Source organism: Salarias fasciatus, chromosome 23 (assembly GCF_902148845.1).
Source record: "Salarias fasciatus chromosome 23, fSalaFa1.1, whole genome shotgun sequence".
NCBI classification, from domain to species: domain Eukaryota; kingdom Metazoa; phylum Chordata; class Actinopteri; order Blenniiformes; family Blenniidae; genus Salarias; species Salarias fasciatus.
The window spans coordinates 41592106-41610975 of record NC_043766.1 but is presented as its reverse complement, the minus strand read 5'-3'; the positions used below and the strand labels follow the sequence as shown (position 1 = coordinate 41610975).

The window sequence follows — 18870 nt, the reverse complement described above, 5'->3', positions numbered from 1 at the left end:
CCATAAAGATGGAGTCCAGATGTGTTTGATGCTGAGGGGCGGAGCCTCCACGGAGAACCTGGGAGCTCTGCTGGCTGACGCTGCAGAAACATGTTGACTTTGTTCAAGCTGCTGTGAGCTGTGATGATGAATCCTGACACAAACACTGATTCTCACCCCTCAGCAGTAGATTTTTTTCTTGATTTAAATGTAAAGAGTTTCCTCATAGACCGGCCACTCTTCATGGACACTCGGCTGGATGCAAACCCAGAGTCAGAGCTGAAAACAAACACAACATCAGGAACAGACTGACTGGAAAAATGGAGGAACACTGGAGAAGAAAGAAGAACTGGGACTTTCAGATGGACTTTGATGATTCTCTGAGTCACAACTTTGTCAAAATACTGTGAGGATTTTTAATAGTGAGAAACTTTAGCAGTATTTTAGGACTCAGACAGAAAAGTCAGTCACTGCTTTGGAATGAAATGAGTTCTGGGATCATAGAACCTTCTGAACTAGATCTTAGAAATCCAGAGGTTTGAACTGAAACTCCTCTCTCAATGCTGAATCTGTTGCTGGAGCTGTGGAATGTTAAATTTTCCTGTTTGTTCCTTAATATTCTTTAACAACTTTAAGAATTCTTTACACTGTTGTGGAGTCAGATGTTTAAATTCTTGTGAGGATTTTTCACTAAATTTAGTGCCAGACTAAAGTGTTTAAGTTTTACTGTTCAGTGATTTACACTGAAGTTGTTCATTAAAAAAAGAAGGAAACCAAATAAAAAGAAATGAGAAAAAAACAAATAGATGAGAAGAAAATAGAATAAAGAAAGGAGAATAGTTACAACTCATCATGATGAAGACAGATGCAGTGAGAGGGAGACAATAGTGTGTGTCATGTTCAATGAACCATTTAGTAAAGAATGACAGAAAATACACAACAGCAGATGAAAGAAAACCTACTGAGACTCTGAGGAAGGAGATCCTCTGAACTTAATCCATTTGCCTTTGGACCGGTCACTCTTCATGGACACACTGCTGGGTTCAGATCCTGGATTCATCCTACAAGAAAACACATTCAGCTTTGAGTGAATGAGAAACAAGAAAGACTGATTATCATTATCTTCATGGTCTGATTCCACATGAGGACTGAGAGGAAAATGTCAGATCACTTTGTTCTACTGAGAATGTTGAAGAACAAAGATCCCATCAGAACAAGATGAGCTTCTCTTCACTGGCTTCCTGTCAGCATCCCTGTGTTTCATCTCATCAGTAATGTCTCAGTTTATTCTGTAGTTGTATTTCAGGTGGACTCCTGAGTGTGTGAGACGTCCCTCTGTCCTGTTCTACAGTCCCTCACTTTATGAATGTCTCTGTTGTCCATGAAAGAATCATCCATCAGTGATCAGAGTGAACATTCTGTCTGTTAGAGCAGAAGTTGTGTTCCCTCCACCAGACGTCTAGAATTCTGAGATCCTGGGTTATTTTGGTTCTCAGTTGAACTTTTCTTTCTATTCTGGTCATTTGAGTCCAGCCGAGGGTTTAGCAGCATATTGAAATCCCTGCTCAGACAAGAGGACCATGAGTTTCTGCTGCCTTTAGTTTGAACACCCTTTTCATCAAGGCAGTGTCATTTTCTTTAGGGGGGCATGTACTTTAAATAATACTGTTTCTCTTTTCTCTGATGGAGGGGCTCCATCTTGCTGTGGCCCCTTCTTCTCCACTAGTCCCCCTCTCATGTGGAAGTTCTTTGATGTTTACTGTACTGTAGTTCTTATAGCTTCTGGTCTCTGTTATAGATGTTGCTGTCCTGCAGCTCCGGCCTCAGATGTCTCTGATATTGTAATGACACTCAGTGTATGTCATAATATTCTTTCTCTGAGTGTAAATGGGCTCAATAATCCAATTAAGAGGAGTAAAATAATAATGAACAAAAGAAAAGGTTGATATGGTATTTTTGAGTAGATTTGAAAATCAGACGGAATATACCAGAACCACAACAGACAGCCAGCCACAGATATTGCGACACTTTACGGCACAAACCCTGAAACTGCCATAGATATAGAAACGGCAGATGCCATAGATCTATAAAGAATAGATGCTGCATCAACAGTGGCCTGCTCTACTGTTATATGTTTCACAGTAACATGAGAAACATCTGCAGCTATGAAACACAGTGAACTGTGTCAGCTGAAGTTTTATTAGCTTGCTAAGCTGTCAGTAACAGGGATGGGCAACTGGCGGCCCGCGGGCCACATACAGCCCACACTCTCACTCCGTATGGCCCTTAAATTCATTTTTGAAAATGATAAAAATGTGTCTTTTGCTGCACTAAATCAGTTGTAATGACATACTTTGGCCACTAGATGGCATCATGAATGGTGACTCCCTTCTTTGCAGCAGCGTTCTCCACCAGTGAGGAAGAGAGAGACATGACCCATGGCGAAGAACGAGGGAAAAAGGAAACTAGACCAGGAAAACCGGGTCTTTCAGGTTAAATGGGAAGCAGAATGTCTGTTTACAGAATTTAAAGGTAAACCTGTGTGCTTGGTCTGCTGAGAGACCCGATCTGCAATGAAAGATTTAAATCTATATGAAATAATATAATAATATAATAATATTGCCCCCCACCCACCCCACCCCATAATGTGATTACGGTTATGAGAGTGAACTATGTTTTAAAAAAGTAATAGGGTAACAAAAAATTCCACTAAAGGAGGTTTTCCCACCCACATGCAAAGGTCCTGACTCCAGCAAATATTATTAGTACTAACTGGGTTTTCTTCCTGGACTTCCAGCAGCGGTCGTGGCCGAGGCAGACGTGTGAATCCTCAGCTCCACCAGACCCGGAAAGTTTTAGCCTTAAAAGCCTCAAAATCAAGAAAAGCCTCCCAGACAGCAGGAGAGGAACTGGTGTCTGATGAGTTTGAGCCAGAAAACTGACAAAGACCCCAAAACTGCAAGACACGACCAAACCAAACCAGATCTGAAGCAGCTAACGCTAGCACAAGCTATACCAGTGATACACACCAGCAGAGCTAGCTGCTAGTCAGAGATGCTAACGGAGCTGAGGACACTCTGGCAGGAGGACAGCGTCTCATTCCAAGTCCTGAAAACCTGGAATCCTCAATCTAAAAATAAAAGAGCCAGTGGAGGGAGGAGAGAAGAGAGAGTGAAACAGAGTGAAGACCAGAGCAGGAGGCATGAGCGAGTGTTGGGCTAGCTGCTAAAAAGAGAAGCTGTCCTCACCGCCAAACATGATGATGTTAGGGATATACTTTAATTGGCACTACGACTATGGAATAATTGTATTAACTGTATATTAGGCCTTTCCTGAGAGAAGTACACCAAGGTTATAAGATGCTCTGCTAAAGTGTAAACATACCCACACATTCCGGAGAAACCAACACACACTCACTAGTGTTCCAAAACATACCGGATAAGGATGTCAGCTCTTGGTTGGCAGCTGACATCAACACCAAATTGTCCAATTGCGAACAAAGTCCAGCCTCTCTGTCGGGGCCCAGCCCAGAAGAACATGGAATAAAAACTCTGATTCATCAACAATCAGGATCCTTTCGGGGCGAAATACTTTGTATCTTTCCCTGTAAGGTCCAGCGCTGAGCATTACATTTGGCTATACTTAAATAAATGGTAATAATCTGAAGTCAGTTGTTTTGGCATTCTTTATACCAAGCATAGAATAAGAGAACCGGGTGGAGTCAGCGGGACGGAAGTCCGGGCTCCAACAATGACGTGGAGAACAGACTTCTGGAAGCACAGGCAGCACTGAAAGACCTTGGTATGCAAATACAAGCAGAAGACAGAGACATGCTGGACAGAGAGCTGATGGAGAACCAAAGAAGAAACAGCAGCTGGAGCAGCAGGAACTAGAGCCTCATCCATGCAGAGGACGGAGACATGGAGCAGAGGAGACATGAGGAACATCCAGAACCATCCACATCAGACTGGAATGTGGGGAAAAAGAGGGTGAGAGAGATTCACTTGTTGACCAAGACAAAGAGATCATAACTATTTCAGGTTCTGGATATAATTTAATCAGATAGTATAAGACGGGGTGTCAGGTCCAGGGCCGGTCCTGGGCATAGGTGAGCCAGGGGCCGCCAAGGGCGCAGTGTACAGGAGGGGTGGAAAATTACCCTCCCTAATGTTCTTTTGACAGGTGGACAGATCAGTCATTATCCTGCGAAATGAGCACTATACTATTGTTATGGGTCAACAGGAGGCACTAAAATAATGTTTTTAAACCTTGATGCTTCGAATGAAGATGATGCAGACTCCTCAACTTCTGTCTTGTTTTCTCTCCGAGCAGCTATGCAGAGACTCTTAATCCAAGAAGAGGACACTTTTACATTTTATTATTACTTTTTTTTAAACCTGTCCTGTCCAGCATGGAAGCAGCAGAATGGAGCTTCTGGCTGCTGTTATGTTCCAGACAGATCTGCTCTTTAAGTATAAAGCTCCTCTTAACATGTTTTTTCATTTTATTTTATTCATTTTGAGAACTGATACATGATATTGCTGGACCTGACAAGGGGACAGAAAGACAGGAAAAGAGACAGAGAGAGAGAAGGAAACAAATGAACAAACAAGCAAACAACAAAAGAGTTGAGAGAAGGAATATAGAACAAAGATACAACGGTCTTTCAATTAATGTCGACAGTCCAGACGAGCGGCTGCTGCACCTGCATAAAGACATGACAGAGAACATCCTACGGACCACAAGAGAACAGAGGGACTGAGTCCACATGCAGAATATGAAGACTGATTAAAAATCAGCCTGATCATGACCTCTGACCTCTGAGAAGACCAGAGGCAGACCAGAGAAGCCCTCAGGGCCCAGACAACTGGCAGCCATCCCAGAGCCCAGTCCTGAGCCCCCCCAGGCAGACGTCCATGTGCCGGTCCAGAAGAGGGCAGAGGAAAGCCCCGGCCGGGGGCCATGGGACCTGGACCCCAGGGAGCTAAGACTGGCAAGCGCCAACCCCGCAGGACACCCAGGGGGGGCGGAGCCAAGAGGCTAGGGCCCAAGAGCCCACAAGCTAACCCCCCCAGCTCTACATCTGCTTACCCTGAGATCCGGGGCATCACAACCCCCTAAAACCCTCCAAAGTCTCAAAAAGTAAGAACATGGTGTGAGACGACAGAGGAATCTGGATCAGTAGACGATGCAGAACCAGCTGCAACAGACTACATGTCAGCAATGGAGAAAGCCGAGGAATATTTCTGCAGTTATTTTACTGGAAGTAACTCTAAAGTAATGAGAAAGTAGTGTAATGCATTACAATTCAGATGTATTCAAAACAGTAATATTGTAAAGTCAGTAATTGCTCTCAAACCACAGTAACTAATAAGATAAAGTATATGACCTTTTGGAAGCAAGTTGACCAAAACTGGTGATAAGTCTGTGTGTCAGTGTGTGTGTGTGTGTGTGTGTGAGCAGGATATGTGTGTGTTCTGTGTGTGATGTCAGTGTGTAGAGCTCATCATGATGAAGACAGATGCAGTGAGAGGGAGACAATAATGTGTGTCATGTTCAATGAATCATTGAGTAAAGAATGACAGAAAATACACAACAGCAGATGAAAGAAAACCTACTGAGACTCTGAGGAAGGAGACCCTCTGAAATTAATCCATTTGCCTTTGGACCGGTCACTCTTCATGGACACACTGCTGGGTGCAGCTTCAGGTTCAGGTCCAGGTCCAGCTGCCCCTCCTGATCCAGGACCAGGAGGGTCTGATGTTTTCTGTTTACTCATCCTACAAAAAAACAAAACAAAACAAACAAACAAACACAAAGTTTACCATTGAGGGAATGAGAAAAACAAGAAAGATGGGCAGGTGTGTGTGTGTGTGTGCACATCAATAAAGGTAAAGATTCATCATAATGCGTTGGCTCTGATTTTGATATTAAATGTAATTGAAAAAAGAGTAACATCATGATCGTCAGAAGCAAGGAAGACAATAAACTGTCTTTCCCTGTCTTCTCTCTTTCTGGTACTGTCCTTGAAACATGTGAAGAAGTTAAATATCCAGGACACTACCTGAGTGACGACCTGTCTGATGATGGGGACATTCAAAGACAATGCCGTATGATGTCTGCACAGGCTAACATGCTGAAGAGAAAATTTAGTATGTGCTCGTTGCCTGTTAAGATAACTCTTTTCAAAACCTTCTGCACCCCAATGTATACTGCCCACTTGTGGCGGCACTACAAAAGGAGCTCCATGCAGAGACTCAAGGTGACATAATGATGGCCTGAGGATGCTGCTCAGTGTGCCCAGAGGGAGCAGTGCAAGCCAAATGTTTGTGAGCGGGTGGTTGGCGCTGTCTTGGGGTCGGGATCTGGGCCGCTTCGCTGGGGGCTGTCTTCATGTTTGGTTTGGATTGGGGGTGGGGGGGGCCGCCGGTTGTTGGGGCTGTCTGGCGGCGGTGGGGCCGGGGCTCCGGGGGGCCGGGGTCGGTGGGTGCCGGTTCATGTCCGGGTGGCCGGGGTGTCCTGGGGCGGGTGTGGCTGGGGGCCCTGGTGCCTGGGGGCACTCTCCTTCCATTAGGGTGAGGGGGTCGGCCTGGCTGGGGGGGCCGGTCGGCCCGGGCGTGCTGCCGCGGCCTGGGTCGCTGCGCGCCCTGGTGTCTGGTTGCTGCCCCGGAATCCAGGGCATCGGGGTGGGTGGTGGTGGTGGTGGGGGACGGGGGGGTGGCGGACAGGGGGTCGATAGGGGGGTGGTGGTGGTGGGCTGTGGGGGTTAGGGGGTTGGGGAAGGTGGGTGTGCGTACATGTGTATATGTGTGTGGGTGTGTATGTGTGAGTATGTATGTTTTTGTATGAGTGGGTATGTGTATGTGAGAGTGTGGGTGTGTATCTGGATATGTATGTATATGTGTGTGACTATGTATGTGTAAGTGTGTATGTATGTGTGGGTATGTTTCTATGGGCATGTATGTATGTGTGTGTGGGTGTGTATCTGCAAGTATGTATGTATGTCTGTACGTGTGGGTGTATATGTGTGGGCGATTGGAGCTATGTATGAGAGAGTGTGGTGTCCTGTGGGGGGGGGCCCCGGTGGGCCTGGGGGCGGTGGGCCCTGGGTCTGGGTCCTTCTGCTGCCCCCTGTCTGTCCTCACCTTCACTCCTCCTGATGCATGATGGGTGTGTGCTTCTTGGGTCGGTGGCTCTCTGGCCATGGTCGCTGTCCACCCTGGTCCTGGGGGGGGGGCGGTGGCGCTCCTGGCCCTGTCCTTCATCGGGGGGCTCCTGGGTGACGGGGGTGCTGCGGCATCCCCGGACCCCCCTCTCCCCCCGCTCTCATGCACACACACGTAGGGCTTTGGGAGGCGGGCTTATCAGGTTGGGTGTGGTGGAGGGGGCCGTCTAAGTGGGTGGCCCCAATCACTGCACCCTTCGAGGAGGGGGGGTGCGCTCCGGGGGGGGGGGGGTTCATGACGCCCTGGATCTCGGGGTGCGTGGCCCTAGTGCTGGGGGGGTACTGGCCTGGGGTGGGTAGCCGCCCGTGTGGGCCGGTTCTCCCGGGTGGCTCATGGCCCTCCACCTGTGTGGGGGGTCGGCTCTTGGGCTCTTGGGCCTTGGGCTCTCGGCTCTGTCTGCCGGGGTCCCCGGCCGGGGCTTTCCTCTGCCCCATTTCAGGACCGAACCGTGCCTGGGGGGGCGGCTTGGATCCGGGCTCTGTGATGTCCGCCGGCTGTCTGGGCTCTGAGGGCCTCTCTGGCCTGCTTCTGGCCTTCTCAGGGGTCAGAGGTCATATATGCATGATCACTGTCCACATCACTGTCACCATCACATTTGCATGATCACGTTGATCTTTAATCACTCTTCACATACTGGGTTACCTTGTCTTCTTGTGGTGGTTAGACTAATGGTGATCTGTAGCAGACCTCTCTTGATGCACGCCCCGACTTTACTACTAGTTAATACTAGCTATACTTGCACTTCCTTCCTTCCCTACACCTCCTATTGTTGTTGTGGTTTGATCAATTCACTAGTATGGTTCGTCAGGGGGGGAAAAAAAAGAAAAAAAAATATGTATATATATATATATATATATATATATATATATATATACACACACACACACACACACATATTTGGATAGTAAAAGGCTACAATCATACAATATTGCATGCCCCACCTGCCGAACAGGACAAGGGGGAGAAAGAATAAATAAATAAATAAATAAATAAATCCCCTTCAGAGTGACGTCAGGAACCAGTCCAGCAGCCACACAGCAGCACACACACACATGTGGAGACATGAAGAAGGCGTGGCTCCATCACATCACATGTTGCTTTGTTGTGGAGCTGGAAGCAGCAGTGACCTCTGACCCCTCCTTCACTGCATCATTTAAACACATTTCATCTCAGCTTTGATTCCCTGCAGTCACTGGGCACGTTTACATGGACCACGTACAAGCGGATTATACGTGAAGTGGATTGTAAAATGTTTCATGTAAATGACCGAGTGGATCCACTTCACTCAGAGCGGATTGTATTTTGGAGCAGATTGTATGAGGTGGTCTACGCCGATCGACAATCCGCTCCGTGTCCCTTATAAACAGCCTGACAGCGGAGCGGATTGAACTGGGGGACTGTTTGTTCTGCGCATGTGTTCCCTCATACGGAGTGATGTGTGACGTGCCAGTAAACGGGAAGCAGCACAGTCAAAAAACCAGCAGAAGGTTGAAAAACACTTTTTTAATAAAAAAAACCCCGACAGAAAAAACATTGGAGAGGCGAGATGGAACCAAATCGCGCAACAGCGAGTTTTTTAAAGAGCTCTATAGCAGAATATGAGCGATCGTCCGGCTGGTGTTATGGATTAACTGGTTCCCGTGTTAACGAATGACGGCGGAGGTCTGTGTCAACACATTTTGATTACAGCAGTTGTTAAAGTAAGACTCACAAATGACTTTAATCGTATACACTCACTGTAACTGTCGATAACCGACGTTCGCCAGAACGACTAGATGTTTCAGTCATGTATTGGTCACAAGTTAAAGGACCTGTATCATGTTTCTTTAGCTAGTCCCTATTATTATAAACCCTATTATTGGCATTAACATGGTAATAGTTTATTTTTTGGCGCTAAGGAAAAGTCATTCTGTGTGAAATAAAAGATTTTCTGGGGCTAATTCTGAAACCCGGAAGAGAAAACGCTCTGTTTCACTGAAAATCCCGCCTCTCCCCCTGTGGACTTTGACTGACTGCGTACTTCAACCAGTCGGAGCTACGTTAGCATCTCTAAGGGTTAGCTTTAGCTCTTTAGCTTTAGCTTCTCTACGCGCAAAGACACGTGAAAACGTCTTTTCCTGTTAGAAACTCACCAAGCGCAGACCCTCCAGACCCTCCAGACCCTCCAGACCCTTCAGACCCTTCAGACCCTCCAGACCCTCCAGACCCTCCAGACCCTCCAGACCCTTCAGACCCTCCAGACCCTCCAGACCCTCCAGACCCTTCAGACCCTTCAGACCCTTCAGACTCTTGCTCTTGCTTGATTGTTGCTTTCAGACGATGGTTAAAGTTTATCTCCGTAATCGGAGATACAAAAAGCAGCAACGCTGATTGCCGAGGGCCTGTGGGAGGAGGGGAGGGGGGGTCTCCTCAGTGGAAAATGCGAATCAGCTGCGTGCTATTCTATTCGGCGGAATGTGGGAGTGAACCAGGGAAATCTGACCAATCACAGAAGGAAAACTACTGCAACAACTCATCATCAGTCAGGTAAACCTCACCAGTCTCACCACGGTCTAAACCAGCTCACGTTCCCATTAGTGGGTGAACAATGCAATTCTGCTTCACAATGAGAGGAAGAGCCGACATGCAAGCATCAAAAAGCAACGTCACTATGAAGGGTTGGCCGCCACAAGCTGGTTCTCCATGTGGGAACCTTTGTAGCACCACCTGCTTAAAACCCAGAGAGTCAGAAGGATGGTGAGGTCTCACTTTCACGGTCTGTGTTCAGACTGAAAATCAAGATCAAGAGAGTGTGTGTTTGTAAGTAAAAGACACTCCCTCCAAGTTTTAGGCTTTCTTGGAACTGAACCACTCCCTCTTCCTCATCACGGAAAATAAATTCCCCTAAGGACAGATTGCACACAAAAGAAGAGGCGTGATTGGCCTCATTTCTGGAATGTAACCTGACAGCAAACACCAGTGACGCAGCTTCACTGAACAATGTCCACACACACACACACACACACTTTTGTCTTTCTATCCTCGTGGGGACCTTTCATTGACTCCCATTAATATCTAACTCCAAACCCTGACCCTCACCCTGACCCTAACCCACACTAAAACAAGGCGTAGCCCTAAAGAAATGTTTTTGCCCTTTTACTTTTTTCAGTAACAACAACATGGCCAAAAAAACACTGTTTCCCCTCATAGAGACCCAAAAAATGTCCCCACGAATGATATTGTGCCTGGTTTTCCTATGGTTGTGGGGACATTTTGTCAAACACACTCAGTCAATCAAAAGTCTCTTTTCTGTATTGTGACAGTCTTTAAATCAAACCCTGACGTTAGAAAAGCTTTGAGACAAAGCAGAAGAGTCAGTCAGACAGATCTCCATGTTCCTCACCTCAGATCAGCTTCATGCTGCCGCTGGTCTCCGCTCAGTCCTGCTGTCTGTCTGAGTGTGTCTGATGTGAGGACGCCGTTTAAATCCACCTTCAGAGTGACGTCAGGAACCAGTCCAGCAGCCACACAGCAGCACACACACATGTGGAGACATGAAGAAGGCGTGGCTCCATAAACCCTCCCACACAGTCACACAGTGTCTGATATTCTATTAGATATGAGGTGAGACGAGTTCAAGTTTAGGAGGAAGCACACTTTATTTTTAACATTCTGACTGAGGGAGACCAGACCAGGAATAACGTCTCCTTCTCTGAGCCAATCAGATTCCACAGCATACCGACTGAGGGAGAATGTGGGGAGGTACAGTGCATGAATTTAAAAAACACCCAAGATATACTTGAATGTATCCAGTAATGCCATCGGTCCAACAAAACCTCTTATTTTTATAGGATAATGTGGGAGCCTGCGCGGTCGATGTGAGGTTAGAAATTCATGGTTAGAAGTATTTCAGTTATTTTCCTTGTTTATCTGTTTATCTAATTGAAATTTACATTAATCCCTGCAGGTTATGTGTGTTCTCCCTCTTTTGTTGCACATTGCTGAGCCTGGTTGTTACAAGAATAACGTCACATCAGTCCACAAGCATCATGAAGGGGAACAAGACATCAAAAAGTCTCTCTATATAGTCACACTGGTTTCAAGTTTATTTCACAATATGCCACACCAAGAATGGACTTTTAAATCGGAGAGGTAAGTTATTCCATTTCACAATAACACACAGAACAAGAGGCTGACTTCTAGTGAGGTCTGGAGTATTTTGTATGAACCATTTCACTGTGTGACTGGAAATCCTTTTGAAGCGTGTTTTCTGTGTGGTCGTTCAACCTGATTGATTGAAGACTTCCCTGTCGCTGTTTCAGAGTTCTCTGAGATAGCTTGGTCAATGGTTTGTGTGTCCACTATACTTCTGCTGGAGTTATATATGGAGTTTGATTTGCCAGATTTTCATGAAGGTCATAGTTTGGAAAAATCTCTTTGTTGTACTGAAGCTCAGCGACTGTCTGTTGCTGAGCTTTACGGTACTGAGGTTCCTCCTACATGCTGTAAACAAGAACTGAGGGGTGAGCTGATTTCTGACCTGGCTGAACGGGCTGTACTTCCAAAGGAGGCGAGCCAAGCTGACCAGTCTGAGACAGTGGAAGCGTCTGGACCAGAGTCTGGTAGACCAGGCGGGGCCTTTCAGGGAGCTGGAGCTGAAGTCCAGAAGGTTAGAAGTGGAAGTTATGTCTGGTCCACGAGGAAAGAATGAGGGAACTAGAGATTAAGTCCAAATTGAATTGGAAGAATTGGTCGACAAACTCCTCCAGTTTCAAGTTTTGATGTCATATTTCTCCCACGATGAAGGAGCAGCTGGCACTTTGGCCTGGCCAAAGACAGAGTGGACTCTGTTACTTCAGTGTGTTCACTGGAAAAACTCCTGAGGTTTGTTCCTCATTGACGCCTGGTCAAAGCTCTGACTGGGAGGCTGTCATGGCTGCCATTGTGCCTATGAGCCTGTCCCAGAAGGGACAGTGTTTCAGAGGCTGTTGGAAGTCAGACCACAGGACATTAGTGGAGTTTTCTGGAGGGAAGGAAGCTCTGTTTACCAGGTGGTGTGCATCGAGAAAAGTTGAGACAAAAGAAGTTCATTTAAAAAAATATATATTTCTTTTGACTCTAAAAAAGTGGTAAGACCATTTTTCATGAAATTTGGCAAAAAAAAAAAAAAAAAAGTTTGACTTTTAAAAAGTGGTCAGGCTATTTATAGTAAGACCATTTTTCATGAAATTTGGCAAAAATAACATTACTTCTTAATTTTGACTCTAAAAACTTGTAAGGCTATAGTCAAACCATTTTTCATGACATTTGGCAAAAAAACATTCTGTCCTAAGATCATTTTTTGGTGGAAAAAAAAATTTTTTTTTTAATAGGTTTCACTTTAAAAAACTGGTCAGACCGAAAAAAGTGTTAAGGCTATAGTAAGACCATTTTTTGGTGACAAAAAAGTGGTACGGCTTTATTAGGGCCATTTTTTGGTGAAAAGCAAAAACAAATTTGTAAGAATTTAAAAAAGTGGTAAGGCTACAGTAAGACCAATTTTTGGTAAAAAAAAAAAAAAAAAAAGAAAGAAAAAATGTTTCATAAGTTTGACGTTAAAAAAGTGGTAAGGCTGTAGTAAGACCATTATTGGTGAAAATATATATATATAAAAAAATGTTCATAATTTTGAGGTTAAAAAAGTCACCTCAGATCAGCTTCATGCTGCCGCTGGTCTCCGCTCAGTCCTGCTGTCTGTCTGAGTGTGTCTGATGTGAGGACGCCGTTTAAATCCACCTTCAGAGTGACGTCAGGAAGGTCGTCATGTATGTCCTGCGCCTGTGTGTGTGAGAGTGTGTGTGCAGTGTTTGCTGTCAGGTTACATTCCAGAAGTGATGCCAATCAGGCTTCTTCCATGGGACGTTTCATTTGAACAATGGTTTGTTCTGAGGAAGAAGGACGCGGTTCAGTAACAAGAAGGCCTCGAAGCTGAAGGAAGTGTCAGTGTGTTTTTTTTAATGAGTCCATTAGGTGACTTAAGTTCAAGAAAACAACTCCACATACAGACATATCCTTCACTAACACTCAGGGACGGCTGGTATAAATGGGCTAACAGGGCTGAGCCCTCCCTGCACAAAAAGACAGCTAATTCAAAAAAGATGAGAAAATTATTTTTTAAATAACTTACAACAGAGTGTTTTAAGTTTAGGTGAAACCAAAGGCAGCAACAGCACCAGTCAGTCAAAAGGAAAACATAGAATATCTCTAAATGTGCTGATTTCTTACAGCCCAGCAGAAACATTCACTTGGTTCTTATAAGTGATTGACATTGACATGTCTACTGAGCATTTTGGGCTAGCTTCAGTTAGCCCACAGCCACTGACTTTTGACCAACAGCAGCGATGTAACGAAGCAGGGCTGCTATTGGTGCCAGAGTTGGGAAGGAGGGAGAAGAAGTTCAGCTCTGGCGGCGTGAGCATGAACCAGGTGGACTGTTTGCTTTGGATAATCCAATTATTTGGAGCGATTGAATCCACTTGCCATGCTGTCTATCGAGACGGACCTCATCCAAAAGTTACCCGACTTCAACGACATGGTGATTGACCTGTTTGTATCCCAGAAAGGCATCGATGTGAGCTTCTTTTCAAATAAGGTAGGCCCATGTCGACCTGGTTTTTGCTGAGTGAAGCGTGTTTGGCTACATGTCACCAAACAGCTGTAATAAGACAGCTGCAGCAGGCTATCTGTGGGCAGTCCTTGAAGTTGGGTTGGAACACGCTGCAGTGCGTAAATGTGTGTGTGTGACACACACACAGAGAGAGAGAGAGAGAGAGAGAGAGAGAGAGAGAGTTGATGTAGAGCACTAAAACAGTACAGTGTACCAGTAATTGATGTAACTGTATCATAGGTGACGTTGCTTTTGCAGCTCTGTTAACTATTTAATCAGTATTATGCAAGCATTTGTTAGCCCCCCCAACAAATGTCACCACCAGCCGCCACTGCTGACACTGATTCCATCAAGCTGGTCATTTGACACATGAAGTGATGTGTTGTGAAAACGTTTCTCTCTGGTTTTCAGCTCTAAACCAATCAGCTTTCCAGCTTCGACAGTATGATCCTTAAAGCAATGAATGGCAGAAGTCCTCTGGATCAGTGTTCTCACTGACTGTAAAGTTTTGATAACATGTGTTTTGTGGATTCTACCTTCTGAACTGTAATGAATAAGAACAGGACTGAACATATGAGCCAGAGGAACTCAGCAGTCTTCTGTTCCCAGATGTGTGCAGACTGAACCCTGAACCGTTCAGCACAGTGAGGATTAGCTTGAAGCCATTGCTGGGGGGTCAGAACAGAAGTAGGGATGAAGTTAGCCTCATTTTGGTCTGAACTGCCATTTAGAATCAGAGAAATAACAGCAAATCATTCATGGAGATGAAGTTAGCTTCTCAGGAGTTCAGGGGAAACTTAAGGGAAAGTTCCTTTCAGTCTAAACTAAAGGAAGGACACTGAGGAATATATGAATCCATCTATAATACGGGAGAATCTCACCAAGTTACACTTTAACAGGGTCTGTAATTTCCTGCCTGCATTCGGTTGATCCTGGACAGTGTGTTGAAATCCTTCATATTTAGAGAGAATTAAAACCCCGGGGTGAATTGCTGAGTTGACAGCCTGCTTCATAGTACAGGATCCTGACTTCTCTGAACAAAGTACAAGACGAGTTTCCACAAGTTCAGGATCAAACTCAACAAAATCTAAGGCTCATCTAAATAAAGCCCAAAAGCAAAACTAAAAGAAAGTTGAAATAAATGTCCAGGTTTATCCAACACCAGCAAAATCCCTGACTAGTCTAGAAAGTATTCAAAGCACATATCTGAACACTGTCCAGACCCCGTCCAAGAGAAGAGTCCAAAACTATTGTCTGAATAGAATTCATATTAATCTTGAGGAAACTATCATATTTTGGGGACTATAAGCCACTCTGGACTTTATGTAAATCTATGGACCAGGATCAGGACCTGGACCAGGAGCAGTGATTGTAGCAGTGAGACAGGCCTGAGTGTTTCCAGGAAGTTCCATCTTCAGTCATTTTCAAAAGGTTGTGTTTTCAGTGGCTTTGAGCACCGCTGTCGTCTAACTTCACCCCCAAAATCATCAGTGTGGAAAAAGACCCTGAGTGTGCTGGAAGAGATGAGAAGCCTCATGTGGGGTGGGGGTCAGAGGTCATCGTGTTGGTCGTTGCTGTCAGGCTTCATTCCAGAAGTGATGCCAATCAGCCTCTTCCATCACGCAGGGTGTGTGATTGGACAGAGAGCTGTCTGGTGATGAAGAAGAAGGGAGCGGCTCAGAGAGAAGAAGACCTGAAGTCACAAACATCCAGACTCTCCAGCAGCGCATCGTCTGCATAAAGGGACATGGTGTGTTTCTGGAGACCGACAGTAACTCCAGTCACCTGAGAGTCACTTCTTATTGCTCAAGGGTGAGTGGAAACAGAAGAGGAGAGACTGGACAGCTCTGGTGGATGATGCCACGTGTGTGTGTGTGTGTGTGTGGGTGTGTGTGTGTGTGTGTGTGTGTGTGCAGTGCTTGCTGTCAGGCTTCATTCCAGGACTGATGCCAATCAGCCTCTTCCATCACGCAGGGTGTTTGATCAGAATGATAGTTTCTTCTGAGGAAGGAGGAAGTGATTCAGTGTGTTGATAACTTTAAAGGGAGGTTAAAAACACACCTTTTTAATCAGGCTTTTGACTGACTTTTTATTGTCCTCTTAGTTTCATCATCATTTATCTAATTTTATTCTATTTTATTATGTTATTTATTATGTTGTTATTATGTTTTTAATTGATTTAACTTTTTTATTTTTCAGTCTTATCTTACTTATTTTATATTAACTTTGTATCATGTCTTTTTATGCTTTTAGCTGCTTAACTCCAGTGTTTCCTCAGGGGGGTCCTTCACACCGGGAGAAATATACACCACCATTCATCAAACTGACAGGTTGACCTCTGAATGACCCCCCCCCCCCCCCACGACCGCCCACCCCCCACCCCCGTGAGGTCCGCTCGCCCTCCCTCCAGCGGTTCTGAGGCCCCTCCTCACACCGGGGGTCCTTCACACCGGGAGAAATATACACCACCATTCATCAAACTGACAGGTTGACCTCTGAATGACCCCCCCCCCCCCCACGACCGCCCACCCCCCACCCCCGTGAGGTCCGCTCGCCCTCCCTCCAGCGGTTCTGAGGCCCCTCCTCACACCCTCACTATAGATTTATAAGCTCCACAAAATGCACTGCTACTACTAGAAGTGATTTTTGGAAAAAAAAAAAAAGGCTCGGAGGAAATGGTTTTGGAGGCCTTTAATACCAGCTGTGGCGTATTCCAGATCTTGCTAAATGTCCCGCTGGTCGCGTGGATGGAAAGGTTTGGAGGACCAGAGGATAAAAGCGGATCACTCTTCCGCAGCTGCTGCCAGTGGAAAGACCTCATAGTGGTGAAAAAAACTCTTTTCTCACAGACCACGCCCCTGATCCTCCCACTTTTAGTTAACCACGCCCCTGATCCTCCCACTTTTAGTTAACCACGCCCCTGATCCTCCCACTTTCAGTTAACCACGCCCGAGATCCTCCCACTTTCAGTTAACCACGCCTGAGATCCTCCCACTTTTAGTTAACCACGCCCCTGCCACTGCCAGTTTTTCCTTAACCCCTCCTCTCCCAGAACCACCCACCCCGATCCCACATGTGCACACGCACACACACACACACACACACACACACACAAGCAATTTTGTCACGCAAAATGAATTTAACCACCAGCGATAAAACTCTTAAAACGTGTCAAGTGAGTGCAGTGAAAGCTCCAATGACACCACGTCTGTCATGTGACAGACCAGGCATCTTGAGACACATGGTCCGTCACATGACAGACGTGGTGTCATTGTCCATGATCGGTCACGCCAGGAGGCGTTTCCCATAGTGAGATACCAAGGGAGGTTTGAAGGAGATCCTCGATGCAGAACCTAACACTCACAGACTTAGAATCCCTTTTATTGGCATTTCACAAATACACAGCAGTACGCAGGGAATGACATTTCGAGGCATTAGACTTCCAAAATTGTAACACCACAACACAGTGATATTGTCAATAAATAAGTGCATAAACATATGAAATGCTTTTAGCATCAGAATAAAACAGTTAAAACAATCTGAAAATGGGGTTATGCATGAAATATCAATTAACACTGCCAGTACAAAGGAAGTTACACATGTAACATATTTACATAGAATAAAATATATTACCCCATTAGAAAATAGAAAATCAGTCATGAGACAAAATCAGGAGCGGATTATTGTGGATATTCTAGGCATCCATTAATGCATTGTCTGAGCCCGAGACACACACACACATACACACACACACACACACACACAAATATATGTATATTAAGGGTGTTTGTGATCAATTGATTGACGAGGAAACCTGATGCCGGAGTGACTACAACAATCTAAAGAGTGTCCTCCCAAAAAAGTTTTTTTTTTTTTTTTTTTTTTTTTTACTGCTAGTACCGACCGAAAACACAATATAAAAAACCAGCGTTTCAGAGGTCTGAGACACAGAGTTTGGCCAGAACCTCCACGCTGCCTCTCAAGACACTGCAAGACCAGCTGATTGATCAAGATGCCAAACGGTCATTTTTTTTTTCAACTTTGATATCACACTATCATTTGCAAACTGACTGTAAAAATGGATACCTGTATTTTGTGACAGAATTTACTCAATTTTGATATGTTAACATTTTGCCAAACTACAAAAGAAGCATTATTGTACAATTTATATTTTGTGTTTTGGAACAGAATTGAAGGTGTCTGCCGAAATTCATGATCCTCCCAGAAATCATCCTGAAATAATTGAGGGTAAGTCAAATTCTCTCTCTCTCTCTCTCTCTCTCTCTCTCTCTCTCTCTCTCTCTCTCTCTCTCTCTCTCTCTCTCTCTCTCTCTGTCTCGCACACACACACACACAAACACACACACACACATGAATTATTTTTAAAGGTTTTTTTTTTTTTATTTCCCCTTTTAGTTTCTGATGATGATGATTTTGATGGACTACATTTTCACAAGTGGATCTATGTAAGTGATAATGTTTAATAACAACACCGAGACTTTTTTTCAAGGCTATAAAACAAACAAACACAAAAAAACTGATTAATATGGGCTTTTTTTTTTTCGCCGCTCAAACTCGGTCCTAACTACCTTTGAATCATTGCTCGATCGTCTGGTTCAGTCTAACATGGCGGTTATGCACGATCCCAGCTTGGAATTAATCATCCAGGTTGTGGAAAACTCCACAGGCGGCGGTAAACGTAAGTTAGAAAAAACTCTAGACTGTGAAATTCTTCACAAAAAAGCACGTCATTTGTTTGTAGTAAAAAGCAGAAAAGATCAGCTCTGCTTCGCCGTCAGTTTAGCTCACCTCCTCCAGCCTGATATCACAGAGTCAAGCCGTTCTACGAGGCAAAGAATTTCAGCGTCAGGTGGGTTTAAGTGATCAGACACCTGTCACTTTTAACGACATTCACAAATTTGAAACATTACTGAAACATAAAATCGTAGTGTTTTATACAAATGAGGATGATCGAACCGTCTGTCAGTTTGAGACAAACTCCCCCAAGCCCTCAGACACCCTGTCTGTGTTTTTTTCCAC

General features: G+C 45.0%; 1 protein-coding gene and 1 long non-coding RNA gene across 2 annotated transcripts in view; one reads left to right on the top strand and one right to left on the bottom strand.

Moving 5' to 3' along the window:
• Nucleotides 1-10742, bottom strand: part of LOC115381190 (NLR family CARD domain-containing protein 3-like) — an 86712-nt gene extending 75970 nt beyond the window's left edge. Inside the window, exons 1-3 of the mRNA XM_030082454.1 lie at nucleotides 10588-10742; nucleotides 5598-5759; nucleotides 942-1040 (exon numbers count right to left, since the gene is read on the bottom strand). Coding sequence (XP_029938314.1) covers nucleotides 942-1040; nucleotides 5598-5759; nucleotides 10588-10730 — 404 coding nt within the window. The 5' untranslated portion in view covers nucleotides 10731-10742. The remainder of the gene's footprint in view (nucleotides 1-941; nucleotides 1041-5597; nucleotides 5760-10587) is intronic.
• A 2946-nt stretch (nucleotides 10743-13688) lies between these two features.
• On the top strand, nucleotides 13689-18147 carry LOC115381192 (uncharacterized). The gene is made up of 3 exons (XR_003930405.1): nucleotides 13689-13815; nucleotides 15457-15642; nucleotides 18019-18147. It is a non-coding gene; the product is annotated as an uncharacterized LOC115381192 (long non-coding RNA).
• Nucleotides 18148-18870: the final 723 nt, after the last annotated feature.